Source organism: Genypterus blacodes, unplaced genomic scaffold (assembly GCF_046128005.1).
Source record: "Genypterus blacodes isolate CSIRO-AG114 ecotype Tasmania unplaced genomic scaffold, CSIRO-AGI_Gbla_v1 ptg000017l_1, whole genome shotgun sequence".
Lineage (NCBI taxonomy): Eukaryota > Metazoa > Chordata > Actinopteri > Ophidiiformes > Ophidiidae > Genypterus > Genypterus blacodes.
The window spans coordinates 6,414,207-6,427,500 of record NW_027466831.1 but is presented as its reverse complement, the minus strand read 5'-3'; the positions used below and the strand labels follow the sequence as shown (position 1 = coordinate 6,427,500).

Sequence of the window (13,294 nt, the reverse complement as noted above, 5' to 3'; positions counted from 1 at the left end):
TGCAAAGCACCACTCAGAGGTCACTTTGATGAGGTATGGCCTCTTGTAGCTGTCCGGCAGCACGTCGCTGTTGTACTGAGCGTGGTGCAGCAGGTACTTACTGTCTGCAAAGTCCCTGGACCTGGAGGAGGACGAGAAGGTTGAGACAGAGCAGGGACACTATGAGGACATGAAGATATAGAAACTAACTGTCTGTAATACAATGTGGCTTTTGCTTTTGTCTGGCTTTTGTTTAGTAGGTGGTGGGGGGGGGGTTAAGACTTTAAAGACACACCAACAAGATGATCAAATATATTCTGCATTGTCTGAACCTTCACACACCTGGGGAAGTGAAAGAATGACTCCTCGAAGTAAAAGCTGTGATGGAAGCTCCGGAAGCCCTGATGTTGTGACTGACCAAAGGGCTGATTTTCATCCATCTGACCGTAGAGGTCAAAGTTGGATCTTCGCTCCTCGTTGGACAGAATCTGTGTGCAAGAAAAGGGGCAGTAATGTTACCATCTGAGCCCGATACCAAGGAAAAAGAAAACAAAAGGTCCTTCACTGATTCTCACCAACCTCGTATGACTTGGAGATCTTGATGAACATGTCCTCAGCTCCTGGGTCCTTGTTCTTATCTGGATGCCTAAAGAGAACAAAGAGGAGTCAGTGCACCGGTGCTGGACTGTTGAGGTTGTGTATGTGTGACCGACTGTTCTGTCCTCTCTTTGCTGTGTACAAAGGACAGGTGTAGTTTACAGGTTCAGATGTAAATGGCTGATGTGTTACTCTCACCATTCCCTGGCCAGACTCTTGTAAGCCTTTTTGATTTCTTGCTGGCTGGCGCTCTTGCCGACTCCTAGGATTTTGTAGGGATCATATTCAGAGGCGGATTCCACCAAATGCTCCCCCACAACGAGCAGAATGATGACGGTGAGCAACAGTGGACATGTCCGAGTAAGCGTCATGTCTTCCCCCCCGCGTCTTCCTCTAACCTCAGCTAGCTAACAAGCTGCCCGGCAAGACGACGAAACCACCGTCTATTCTGCAAGAAATATGTTAAATTTAAAGCTTATCTACATGGTCGTGTCTGTCAGTCCACTTAATATAAAGCTAAAGAGACGACACGGTTGCATTTTAGGAACTACGAGGCAGCCATATTTTGCTGGCTAATGCAGGATATTTGCATTACCTGGTGTGAAGTTTGGAATACACACAGAGCTTCCGGTTACGATTTGCAAAATAAAACTGAGGCGAGCTGTACAGTAATCTACTGGTTAAAAATCAGCACACAATCACATTTTAGATACATTTATTCTGTACAGTTGACTGGAATTCTCGAAGGACATTTTGGAAGCTGCAGTTGTGGTTTGTTCTGTGGAGAAATGCCTATTCTGCCCACTTGATGTCTACCATCAATACGTAAATATGCCAAGATACACATGGAATATTTGGAAAAACATTTCAATATAATGCAGTCAAATACAACAACACAATAATGCAGCGTCAAAGATAAAATTCAATCAAATAAACACCAATAGAATTATACTGCAGTACAGTGTTTTGTGAGGTTATAATTAATTGTATAATTTAGTCAGATGTACCTAACAAACTGGCAACCCTCCGTGAGCGCTTAACATCCAGTTGCAGCTACATGCGAGCTTTTATTTTGAGCCTGATTCAGATAACATCCGGTTTTGGCCCGTTTCTGTTGATGAAACTTGACTCTAAAGATACCGCGCTCTGATGAGACTGCGCATGCTCCACTCACCAGCTGCACGTCTGCTCAGTGCTCATCCACACCGCCCCACCTTTACTGCGTTTCTGCTCATCTTCATCCAGTGCTGCATGTGTCTGAGACTTCCATTCTAAAGCTGTTAGTTCCAAGACTTTTCAGGGGTCCATAATCCAGGGGTACGAGTGCTTTTCATTCCATTGTTATTTGTCAGCTATTTGCATTAGGATCACAGTTGACACACCTATGATTTGAATTATCAGTGATGTCACAGTAGTTAATGACATGCCAATGATGTCACAGTTGATGCACACACTACTTTAAGGACACTTTGGAGAACATTTCTAAAGTGGAAAAACAAGCCAAGATACACCATTTGCATCATGCCGAAAAAACGAGCACTGTCACTGTCAGCAAGCTGCAAGGGGGTGAAGGGGGTGAAGGGGGGTGACATATCAAGGGAAAGATGTTGCGGGACGGTCGGCGTTCACAGTTACCATTGACAGAGGTCAGGGTCAGAATAAGCGAGTTGGCATCTTCCTTCCTCAGCCTGTTTTTGTTCATGGCAGCTCGACACAGCCTTCTCCAGGGTGATAATGGCTTGGTTCTTGTATAAGAAATATTCTGAATATACTGTAAATACTGTATAATTTTATTTATATTGTATGATCTATATCTCTGTTAATGTTTTTTTAGGCTTTTTTGTGATCATGAATAATTAGAATGTTAATGAAACAATAAGTACTGACGATGTGAACAGATTTTGTAAATTTATTGCTTACAGTTTTTTTAATGCATCATTTGTATTTTATTTTGTATTTCTATTTCCATCGCTTCCTTCCGGGTGCTCTTTGTTGCGGCAGGGAGCTTCTCGGTGTTTATTCCAGGAGGAAAGATGAACGTAACGACGCCAAACCCCCGCAGCTCACGACCTAACTTGTGCATGGCGTCTCCCTGCTGACTGATGCTGCTCATCTCCGGCGCGTCTCCTCTCGCTTCTACACCGAGAATGAGTAGCCGGCGGGTTTCTTCAACTACGTCAAGAAGCTCACAAAGTGCGCAGAGGGTTTCATCTCCATTGCTAACGTTAGCTTAGCAAAGCTGCCACATCAAGCTCACTCTGGCTCAGCGTTTGAACTCGCGCCTAAGGTAACAAGCAAACACACTGTGACGTCACCAATGCGCTGTACTGGTCGACTCGGCACCACAGGTAAATGGTTCAGATTGATAGAACCATTTACTTGCTGTCTCGATAGGCTGCCTCGGTAGCTAACTCATCATATAGGCATAATCCGCTATTACACCATTACGACAATTCACAACATTCACAACGACGAAATTTAAGTTATTAATGAAGCTCAAGGTGCGTTGACAGCGATAATGTTTGTCAACACTACATTTACTCACTTGCTTTGCTTTGCTTACACAAAATGCTGCTTTCCTAGAGGTGAAATAATAGACTTGTAGTGTTGTTTTCATGATTTGGGCCTTTTTTTACTTGACTCTTTTCTTGCCTTGTTTGCCTTAATCATTATTCAAAGCAGTCTGCGCCTGTTTGCTGAGTTATGGAGTCGTAGAATCACAGTTACTTCTTCCCTTGTGTCTTGTAGCTCTCCACCATGAACCTGTTACGTCTCGTGTGCCGCCACAAGACCGCCCTGGTCTTGGGCACCGTGTGCACCTTTGCTCTCGTCCTCGTCTTTTTAGCCAAATGTACCTCAGAAACCCTGAAACACCACCAGGATCCTCCGGGCTTGGCCCCACGCGCCAACGCTTTGCAATCCCGTCCGGAGCGTCAGAGCCCTTCCGCCGCATCCAAAGACTTATCTGCCTTCCTGGTAATTCTCATCACCACTGGACCTAAGTACACCGAACGCAGAAGCATCATCCGCAGCACCTGGTTGGCCAAACGGGACTCTGATGTCCTGGCCATGTTTGTGGTGGGGACTGAGGGTCTGTCTAACGACGACCTTCAGAACCTGAACACGGAACAAGGCCGGCACAAGGACCTGCTCTTACTGCCGGAATTACGGGACTCTTACGAAAACCTGACACTCAAGCTGCTGCACATGTACTCCTGGCTGGACCAAAATGTGGATTTCAAATTCGTCCTCAAGGCAGACGATGACACGTTTGCTCGTTTGGACCTCCTGAAAGAGGAGTTGAAGGGGAAAGAGCCAAGTCGGCTGTACTGGGGCTTCTTCTCGGGAAGAGGCCGAGTGAAAACGGCAGGGAAGTGGCGCGAAAGCTCTTGGGAACTTTGTGACTACTACCTGCCCTACGCACTGGGAGGCGGTTACATCCTGTCGGCCGACCTGGTGCGTTACGTGCGCCTCAACGTGGGCTACTTGAAGACGTGGCAGAGCGAGGACGTGTCCCTGGGCGCCTGGTTGGCACCCGTGGACGTTCGGCGGACGCACGACCCTCGCTTTGACACTGAGTATAAGTCGCGCGGCTGCAGCAACAAGTACTTGGTGACGCACAAGCAGAGTTTGGAGGACATGTTGGAAAAGCACCAGACTCTGCAGCGCGACGGGCGGCTCTGTAAGGAAGAAGTGAAGCTGCGGCTGTCCTACGTGTACGACTGGAGCGTGCCCCCCTCGCAGTGCTGCCAGAGGAAGGACGGCATACCCTAATGTCCCTCCACTCGGACCCGTCCGCACCTTTGGCCTTGTTGTTTTGATCCGTGTACGTGCTTTTCCTGCCACCAGTCGACTGTGATGGCGTCCTGTGTCTCCCCTCTGTTTGTACCTCCTGCTCTTCACACCCATCAGACACTTTCAATCAGTACGTTTACATGCACTTCAAAACGTTTGACGATACTGCAATTTAGGGGATAAAGCGGCTTCTTCAAACATTGCGTGGAAGTACCCTGAGTGACCTAGATGATGTCATTGTAAACGGGTTTACTGTGAATGTCTAAATCATTGTGAGACAGACGGGCCTAATATTTACTTCTTTTATTTAACAGGGGCCATACATATTGACATTGTCACAGATCAGGTCATTAGATAGACATTGAGTTAGTGTGTTAGTGTGTTGCTGTATGTCCCGTATCTGAGCGTGTTGTTGATGAAAGGTGTGTGTGTGTGTGTATGAAATCAATGTCCCCACGTTTGATTTAGATTGAGTTTCAGGTTTTTAATTCAAAGCAAACACAAACGTACTTGCTCATCTTATTTTGCCTAATAGCAGTGAGGAGTATTGAGTGCATGTAAACACACTGAGTGTAAACGCTGCTTCAGTGAAGTCTGTGGGGGTTAACAGATGGGAAGCGACGAGTCTTACCCTGCCATGATGTCTACATTTGATTGTTACAGCTATTTTTGTATGTTATTTATTGTTAATTTATTCTGCAGAAAACACAAATACATACATGCACGTACACACACACACACACACTGTAATGAGTTTTGACAGTCGCCCAGTGGATGTAGTTGCTGCTTGTTGATTTTTAATTTATAAAAATCTTGGGGAAAGTCTTCTATTTCCCCCAAATTAACGGACAAGAAACTGCAGCTTTTGTGAGTTAAGCTTTGGTGTGTGTTGGATGGAACACAGGGTGTCACGTGTTGGGAGACGCACAGAGCGTACATGAGCGCATGACTGAACGTGCTTCATTCTGCAGACCCGTGAGTCCAGAATTAAGTTTACATTTTTTTTTACACAAGGTATTAAGCCAGTACAAGTCATATTTGCGGATGTTGTGCAGAGATTTGTGAATGTTTGTTTGCACATGGCTACAGGTTCAGCACAACAAAAAGGTTACAGACCAGCCGGCACTCGGACACTTTTTACAGACGAGAACCCTCATTTTGTTCTTAAGTTTTAGCCTCTCTGACCTGAACTGGACCTCGATAGGTCAATACCCAGTGTCCCCAAGATTTCATATGTTTGCGACATCTTTGGTTAGAAGGTACATTATATTAGAGTACTTGTTAAATATATGAGGAATAATGAAAAAACAAATAATCCCATTTCAAGATCATTTTTATGTCTGCTATCATGTTTTTTGTGAATCGACATGATCACTCGCAGTTCCAATTCATTCTATTTGTCATATTTCCTGGATGTTTTATTTAAAAAATAAAATAAATAAATGCCATATTGTCATTTTTATTTCACAATTTTCCTTGTATGACAAGAAAAGTTGATGTTTTAAAGGCTCTGCTCATCGTTGTATTTCTGCAGTCGGTTGCATAAATGTCAGATTTACAAAAGGCAAGATTTCTACAAAGACCTGACAAAAATAACAATATGATAACAGACAAGAACTCTTTCCACTCAAAGTTCAAAGGTGAAGCATCTTAGAGAAACTGTGCCAGATGACCTCACCTCACCTGATTTCTCTCACTTTTAAACATCGTAGAGTCATAATACCAAAGTAACGTTTTATGCCCTGACAGATAAATTGGTCACATGTAGTCTGTAGACATGTAGTCTGTCCTAGAACTCCACACTAATTGATGTGTCCCTTTGTGTGTGGGGGGGGGGGGTTCACTGAGGAACAGTCTGGATGTTCCTCAGGGATTCTCTCACACGGACAAACTCTGGGATGTCAGCCAGGCCCTTGTTCCTCTTCAGCCCCTCCAGCTCGCACTGCAACACAGGGAAGAACATTTTGAGAGGTTCATTCTTGATTAGATTACAAAATGTTTACATATCTGCAGTGGGTTCGCCTACCAGCTGTATCCTCTGCCTCCTGGTGAGCAGCTTCACCTCCAGGTCAGAGGGAGGACGCTGGGTCATCTCTCTCTGCTTGAGCTGCTCCCTCTGCCTCTTTTCTAGCACACGCTGGAGCTCTGGCTTTGTCCCAGGCAGGAGACCTCTGAGGACACACGTGCAAATAGTGTGTAGGTGTGAGAGGGGTGATGCATCATGGCTTCTGTTTACAAGAACACTAGCAGGCTGACCCAGAGACTACAACGATCACTGATTCACGAGGGTGTGTGCACCTTTGACATGAACTGCAGGACAGTCACAATAACTTATTTAATGTGTCCACTGGTGTAGCAAGACAACAAAAGAGAACTCAACAACGTCTACATCTACGTTCTCTCCAACAACTCGATCACAGCTCAGCGCTTCCTCACCGTCTGTGGCAGAGCAGCAGTTCTTTATGAAGAGCTCTGTGTTGGTGAGATGCCAGCACAGGATTTGGTAGCTCCCGGGGCTTGATGAGGTCACCGTCCTCCTGCTCTTGACTCTCAATCACCTGGGGATGTGGGACCTTCCAGCAGCAATGTCTCTCTGACACACACACACACAAGGCTTTGGCAAACTATCGCTGACTTTGTTCCAAAGTTGTTAATGTTACATCCACAGTAATGAACTATTAATTGAGTGGCCTCTAAGGTGATCAGGTAGGACAAAGGGAGAACATTTGATTCTTGTTGAATTTACCTTAAAATGTCTGTTTGAATGAATCTTACCTCTTCTGTTTTGCACATTCGTATTCTGTGATACCTGAAAGAAGAACCAAAGTTAAGTAAATAAATTCCAATTTCAAAAATTAAAAACTTTAAGTAACATTTTAAGATTTTTAAATATGCATTAACACTGTAAGATTAGAATCCACAATCCAGAAAAGAGGATAAAAAACCATTTGCCTCCAGGACAAAGTCTGTCTCACCTGTGTGTTCTTGTAGAGACGCATTACAGGAAGGATTGCCCAGCTGTATCCAAAACAAATGAGTTCAATGAAATGAGTTAAAAGCTCTCCTCTCTCTTTCTCAGTGTGATTGGCAGTGAGGCTGAGCTGAACAGCTGTGAAACACTGATCAAATCTGATTATGGGATCCTGTGTTCCCTCCAGGAGATAGATTTGTTTTTGTCTTTGAGAGATAGAACATATGCAGGGATTAGTATAGTGCTGTGTGTGTAGAAAGAGAACTCAATGTATTTATGACGTACAGCCTTTGTATCCATTTCACAAACACGGTGTGATGAAGATTACAAATCCCAAATGCGTGGCAAATAAATCAGAACAGGATGAAGCCTGGAACGACCCACAGATCTGTTTTGTCTTCTCATCTGCAGTGGTTCTACATAAGCAGGCCTGTGGGTGTCTGATGTGCATTTACTAGTAGCTACATGCAAATCTCCTCCTCCTCACAGAGCATGCAGTATTCAAGCTTGCTCAAAGAGCTACCAATGACAGGGTGTTTCCAAAATATGCTAATGCCCCCATGTTAGTGAAAACCAATAGTAACTTGAATTACATTTTTATCAGTTCGGGAGATATTAATGGAAATCTATAATTCAATAACTGCACAACTGTTCTCTGTCAAGCTCAATGGCTATTGAAGATACATAAAAACTGTTTAGCCCCGTCTCATCCCAATTTCTCATCCCAATGGCTCTACATAGATAGTGTCCTAACGTCCTAACATACTGTTCTTCATGTAAAACAATAGTCAAAATTAAAAGAAAACAAAATTTTAACAAAATTTTAAAAATCTAACATAATTAAAAGAAAACATCCCAAGTCAACCATTAAGGCCTAAAGTATAACATCCCTGATTTCTCTTTTTTCCCTTTTTTTTTTTTTTTAAATGATATGATATGATATGAACACATGATGATATGATGATATCATATCATCATATCATGTCATGTCATGTGATATGATGATATGAACACATATGATATGATATGATATGATATATGATATGATATGATATGATATGATATGATATTTATTTTTTAAATAAGATATTATTTTAAATAATATGTTTTTAACATATTAGAATCACATTTTTTATATGTATGCAAGAGCTATGCAAACTGCACCGAGGCAGATCGCCAAAAACTCAAAAGGACTGTTAAAACAGCAGGAAAAATAATTGGACTTCCCCTGCCCCCTCTGGAGGACATTTTTAAGACTCGTTGTCTCCGCAGGGCCAACACCATCCTGAAAGATGCATCCCACCCTTGTAACTCCCTGCTCTGTCGGTTACCCTCTGGAAGGCGATACAGATCACTGAAAAAGCGCACCACCAGACTGAAAAACAGCTTCTTTGTTAGTGAACTCAACAAAATCAAACATTAGACAAATTACTACCCCAAAAGTCAATTGCAATATTGGGACATCTTGAGCTATGGTCAAGATTTCATGTGTCGTATAGGACATGGGACATGTGATGTCATATGGGGTGTCGTGTGATGTCATGTGATGTTGTGATGTCACGATGTCATATGGATGTCATGATGTCATGCGGGATGTCGCAATGTCATGGTTCATGTGATGTCATATGTCACATGTGATGTCATGTGATGTCGTGATGTCGTGATGTCGTGATGTCATGTGTCATATGGGATGTCATGATGTCATATGGGATGTCAAGACATGGGATCTTGACATGGGATGTCAAGATGTCATATGAGACATCTTGAGCTATTGGGACATCTTGAGCTATGAGACTACTTATGTTTTAATGTATGAATGGAACTGTGTGTTGTTTATTTATTATTTATTATTTATTTATAGTTGTTTATTTATAGCTTGCTGCTGTTTATTTATTACTGTTCTAAGATTCAGGCACAGCACAAATGCATTTCGTTGTATTATGTACAATGACAATAAAAGCTATTCTATTCTATTCTATATATATGTATAGGGCAGCCATATTCTGACCACTAGACCCACCTCTATGCAACATTTAATGAAAATGTGCTTTATCCTTTATTTGAAATATATACTTGCTGAAAATACCTTTAATCTTGCCTGTCATCGAGTTTGGGCTGTGATTCTCACAAACTCCAGTAGATGGCAGTGCTGCACTAACACCGTATTGTCCTTATCAGACACGAAACCGTAAAAGAAGAAGATTGTAATTCCAAACCGGAAATGTCACCAGAGATTCATTATTGATCTTACACTCACTTTATAACGCAACATGGATTGTTGATTAAGAATTAGAAGCAGCGCCGTAACGTCGTCAAAACGCAATCTGCGATCATGACAAATGGTGAGTTTGTAGCAATACGCAACCATACAAGCTGTCGTTAGCAGGAAGTTAAGCGACTTTGGAGCGGAAAGCCAAGCTGTAGACGTGGCCCAGGCTGGTGTGTGTGTGTGTGTGCGCGCGCTAACTGAAAAACTAAACTTAAGTCCTCTCATCGTAAACTATCTGCACTGTCACCGCACCGTTTGCTGTATATAGGAAATAAAATGTAACTTCACCTCCATTAATAACAGTGACAGCTTGTTTTTCTCTATCAAAATGGAACTGATACAAGATAGCATACTGACTAGCATTAGCTATAATAACGGTGGCTATTTCCTGGCTGTCTCTTGTGAATCACCGTAATAATGATAATAATAATATAATAATAGATATAAAGATGGACTAGATCAACGTTTAGTGACTGACAGACTGTTGAAATTACGAATATATGTGCTGTCAATGTCAGGTCATTGTTCTAACAAGCTAACGTCGCAGCTAACGTGTCAACATTTGAGTTGTTATAAACTACATTCGCACTTTCATTGGTTTTAAACAGTAATCGGATTATCTACAAAGACACCGGAATTCAGAACATGAAATTGAAGACGTCATTATGTTGTTCATTTTAGTAATAATCCTCTCACGTTGATTTGGTTACCGATTATATAATCTTGTAGTATTTCTGGTTAAATGAAGAGTTTTCATTAAAATAAATTATTTAAAACAGGAATACATTTCCCAAATAGACACATTAGAGGCTTAACTGTGTGTAACTTCATGTAGGCAGGTGTATTTAGGAGAATTCAGTTCAATTCAAGATGTTTTTGTCACATAAGTATACATGCATACATACATGTGCATCTCATTAAATTAGAATATCGTGGAAAAGCTCCTCTTTATTTCAGTAATTCAATTAAAAAAGTGAAACTCTCATATTATAGATTCATTACACACAAAGTGAGATATTCCAAGCCTTTATTTTTTTCATTCTGATGATTAAGGCTTACAGCTCATGAAAACCCCAAATTCAGTATCTCAGAAAATTAGAACATAGTCCAATATTGTAGCCGCACAGTGTCACACTCTAATCAACTCTAATCAGCTCTAATCACCTGCTGAGATCTCCTGAGCCTTTAAATTGTCTCTCAGTCTGGTTGGCAATACTATCATGAGGAAGACGACCAGATTCTTATTTATTGAGCTGCACCTGTATGACTCAGTCCTCTCTCCGTCCTCAGTGTACTCTTTCGATGGCATCCTGGTGTTTGGCCTCCTGTTCATCTGCACTTGTGCGTACCTCAAAAAGGTGCCTCGCCTCAACACCTGGCTGCTCTCGGAGAAGAAAGGAGTGTGGGGCGTCTTCTACAAAGGTGTGTATAATGTGCTTTACCTGACTTGGCATCTTTTCTACACCAAATGACCCAAACAGTTTAGGGCCGCAGTGTTATCGTTGTGGAATCCCCCAGTTCATTATTCTGTGTCTGAGAGGCGCTGAGCAGGCACACATGTAAGAAACTACCGAACTCATCACTGAAATGGGGTAAGAAATGACATCACCAACAACCATGAGGGTAAAAGAATGTGATGATAATGTTTCACTAGTTTATTTTTATTGCTCTGATTTATTTGTTATTCTATGCTCCATTAACATTCAGTTTGAGCTTATACAGTGTGTGTTTTGCCTGATCATTGCATCATAGTTGCTCATTGTTTTGGTGACGTTTGCTGCTCTACTTTTGTTTGCATTTTCCCAGTTCTTTCCTTTACTCATCCTTGTGATCCTCCTTCACTTGTCCTCAGCTGCAATAATCGGGACGCGGCTCCACGTCGCTGTTGCGCTTTCCTGCCTGGCCATGGCTTTCTATGTGGTCTTCTTGAAATGAGACATTGGGACTGGATTGGACAGGACTGGGCGGGCACAGGATGGGGACGGACCCTCCGCCGTCACACGCTTATCCTTGTCGTGGGACATCTCTCGGATTATTTGACCGATGAAATGCTGTTTCCCTGTGGACTCGCCGAAAAGACAAGTCGGCGCCGCCCTCACCTGGCAACCGGGTCGGCGCCTCCTCCCTCAACCACGCTTGCACTGCACAGATGAAGGCCGTTGGGGAATTTACTCTACAGATACGAAAGAGAGGAGGGAGCCCAGCGGGTTCCATGGATGTGTTTGTTGTTGGGTAACACTGTTGTCTTCACCCACACTGCAAAATTATTTATATTGAAGGATGTGAGAGATGGAAGGGCAGCGGATGTAAGGTGTATAATTCCACATTATTTCTTATACCTGTATAGAACCTGAGAATAGTTTAGCTGTATATTTGTGGAGGGGAAAGTATGAACAACAGTGTGTGATCACATTGAAAATAATCCGTTCTGAATTACGCCGTTTCTCCCGTGTCATGTACGTCTGTCAAGGGTGGAGGGGAACAAACAACAAAGCTAATATATAGAAATGCTCTTCTATACACTCTGTTTTACTTTTGGGGGATTTCCTACCATTTCTTAACAGGACTGTTTGGCATCTGTGAGCTTTCATTGTTTATTTTTCCTTGGGAATTAAAATACAAAATAATGAAATACACATTGAGCACAATGGCCCCTATCACAAAGCACGATTGATGAAGTTAGATGGGGACCTGCGGAGGGTTAAAGTCTTGTTCCAGGTTTTACTCTGTGCTGTTACTCCTGCTAATTTGAATATCCTGCTTCTTGATGAAGGCAGCTGGTGTACATTGCATTTACTTTAACTCATGTGTGCATCTGACTGTATACTGGATAACGTGTTTCAATGTCACAAATTGGTCTGTAGGTTGGCTAGAAATAAAAGTTCTGTCACCCCTGTAGAGTGTTGCATAGAGAAAAGACATGTTAATAACTTAAAGACATATCAAGTCATTACATCATACCTGCCTGGAAGTTTTAATGCAATGCCAAAAAATGAATGCTGCTTATCTTATCACATATCAATCAAACACTGTTACTCTGAGTTTAAGAACTATAAAGTTAAAGGTTTATAGACAAATAGCTTATCTGGACTGTTGCCTCATTACCTTGATTATCTTATTAGTAAAAGAAGAAAGTAAAGCTTTGACCAGACAGTTAGATGGTGTGTTGTTGATGTGATTCTTTTTGCAGCACCAATTATGACTTAACCTATAGAGCCAGATAGAACAAATACTGGGAGTTTGATTAGATAAAAGTAAATAAGGGTCTTAAATATAAATTATTGCTTAAATAAGAAAAAATGGATGCACACAAAAAACATAACACAGGTTGTCAACTAAGTGGCGCTGCAGCACTTGGAAAATCGAAGGTATGTGAAGTGGGCTCATTACTGTCCTTACCAAGAGGAAGTCCCTCCCTGTGTGCATGAAAGCCTCTGCTGCAGTGGAAGAAGTCGCTCCTTCACCCTTAAAGCAGAAATAGTGCCTACAGCTGCACGAACAAAGCCGGAGTTCTATCCACTTTGGACGGGGCTGATGGAAACTGGACGCATAACACACCAAAAGCAAACTATATGCACGTGGTTTCAATTTTCACCAATTCGTACAAATGTACCACTGTGGGTGTGGTGACATTTATTGGAAGTAAACAAGAAACATACAGACGGTGTAAAAGTGTCATTTTC

General features: G+C 42.3%; 4 protein-coding genes across 4 annotated transcripts in view; 2 read left to right on the top strand and 2 right to left on the bottom strand.

Annotated features, from left to right (window-relative positions):
* Nucleotides 1-1,182, bottom strand: part of dnajc16l (DnaJ (Hsp40) homolog, subfamily C, member 16 like) — a 7,955-nt gene extending 6,773 nt beyond the window's left edge. Inside the window, exons 1-4 of the mRNA XM_076140980.1 lie at nt 775-1,182; nt 559-625; nt 322-467; nt 1-121 (exon numbers count right to left, since the gene is read on the bottom strand). The exon at nt 1-121 is cut by the window's left edge and continues 55 nt beyond it. Coding sequence (XP_075997095.1) covers nt 1-121; nt 322-467; nt 559-625; nt 775-947 — 507 coding nt within the window. The 5' untranslated portion in view covers nt 948-1,182. The remainder of the gene's footprint in view (nt 122-321; nt 468-558; nt 626-774) is intronic.
* A 1,387-nt stretch (nt 1,183-2,569) lies between these two features.
* On the top strand, nt 2,570-5,819 carry b3galt6 (UDP-Gal:betaGal beta 1,3-galactosyltransferase polypeptide 6). Its single transcript, XM_076141401.1, has 2 exons — nt 2,570-2,863; nt 3,325-5,819. Exon 2 carries the CDS (start codon nt 3,334-3,336, stop codon nt 4,348-4,350), a length of 1,017 nt encoding a protein of 338 aa, XP_075997516.1. The 5' UTR covers nt 2,570-2,863; nt 3,325-3,333; the 3' UTR covers nt 4,351-5,819.
* A 392-nt stretch (nt 5,820-6,211) lies between these two features.
* LOC142991306 (protein FAM107B) lies at nt 6,212-7,164 on the bottom strand. The gene is made up of 4 exons (XM_076141374.1): nt 7,147-7,164; nt 6,808-6,929; nt 6,398-6,542; nt 6,212-6,313 (listed from the first exon to the last, which is right to left on the bottom strand). The coding sequence occupies exons 1-4, from the start codon at nt 7,162-7,164 to the stop codon at nt 6,212-6,214; spliced, it is 387 nt and encodes a 128-aa protein (XP_075997489.1).
* Nucleotides 7,165-9,531: 2,367 nt separating this feature from the next.
* Nucleotides 9,532-12,768, top strand: tmem167b (transmembrane protein 167B). Its single transcript, XM_076141179.1, has 3 exons — nt 9,532-9,684; nt 10,902-11,033; nt 11,464-12,768. The coding sequence occupies exons 1-3, from the start codon at nt 9,675-9,677 to the stop codon at nt 11,544-11,546; spliced, it is 225 nt and encodes a 74-aa protein (XP_075997294.1). The 5' UTR covers nt 9,532-9,674; the 3' UTR covers nt 11,547-12,768.
* The last annotated feature ends 526 nt before the right edge of the window (nt 12,769-13,294 follow it).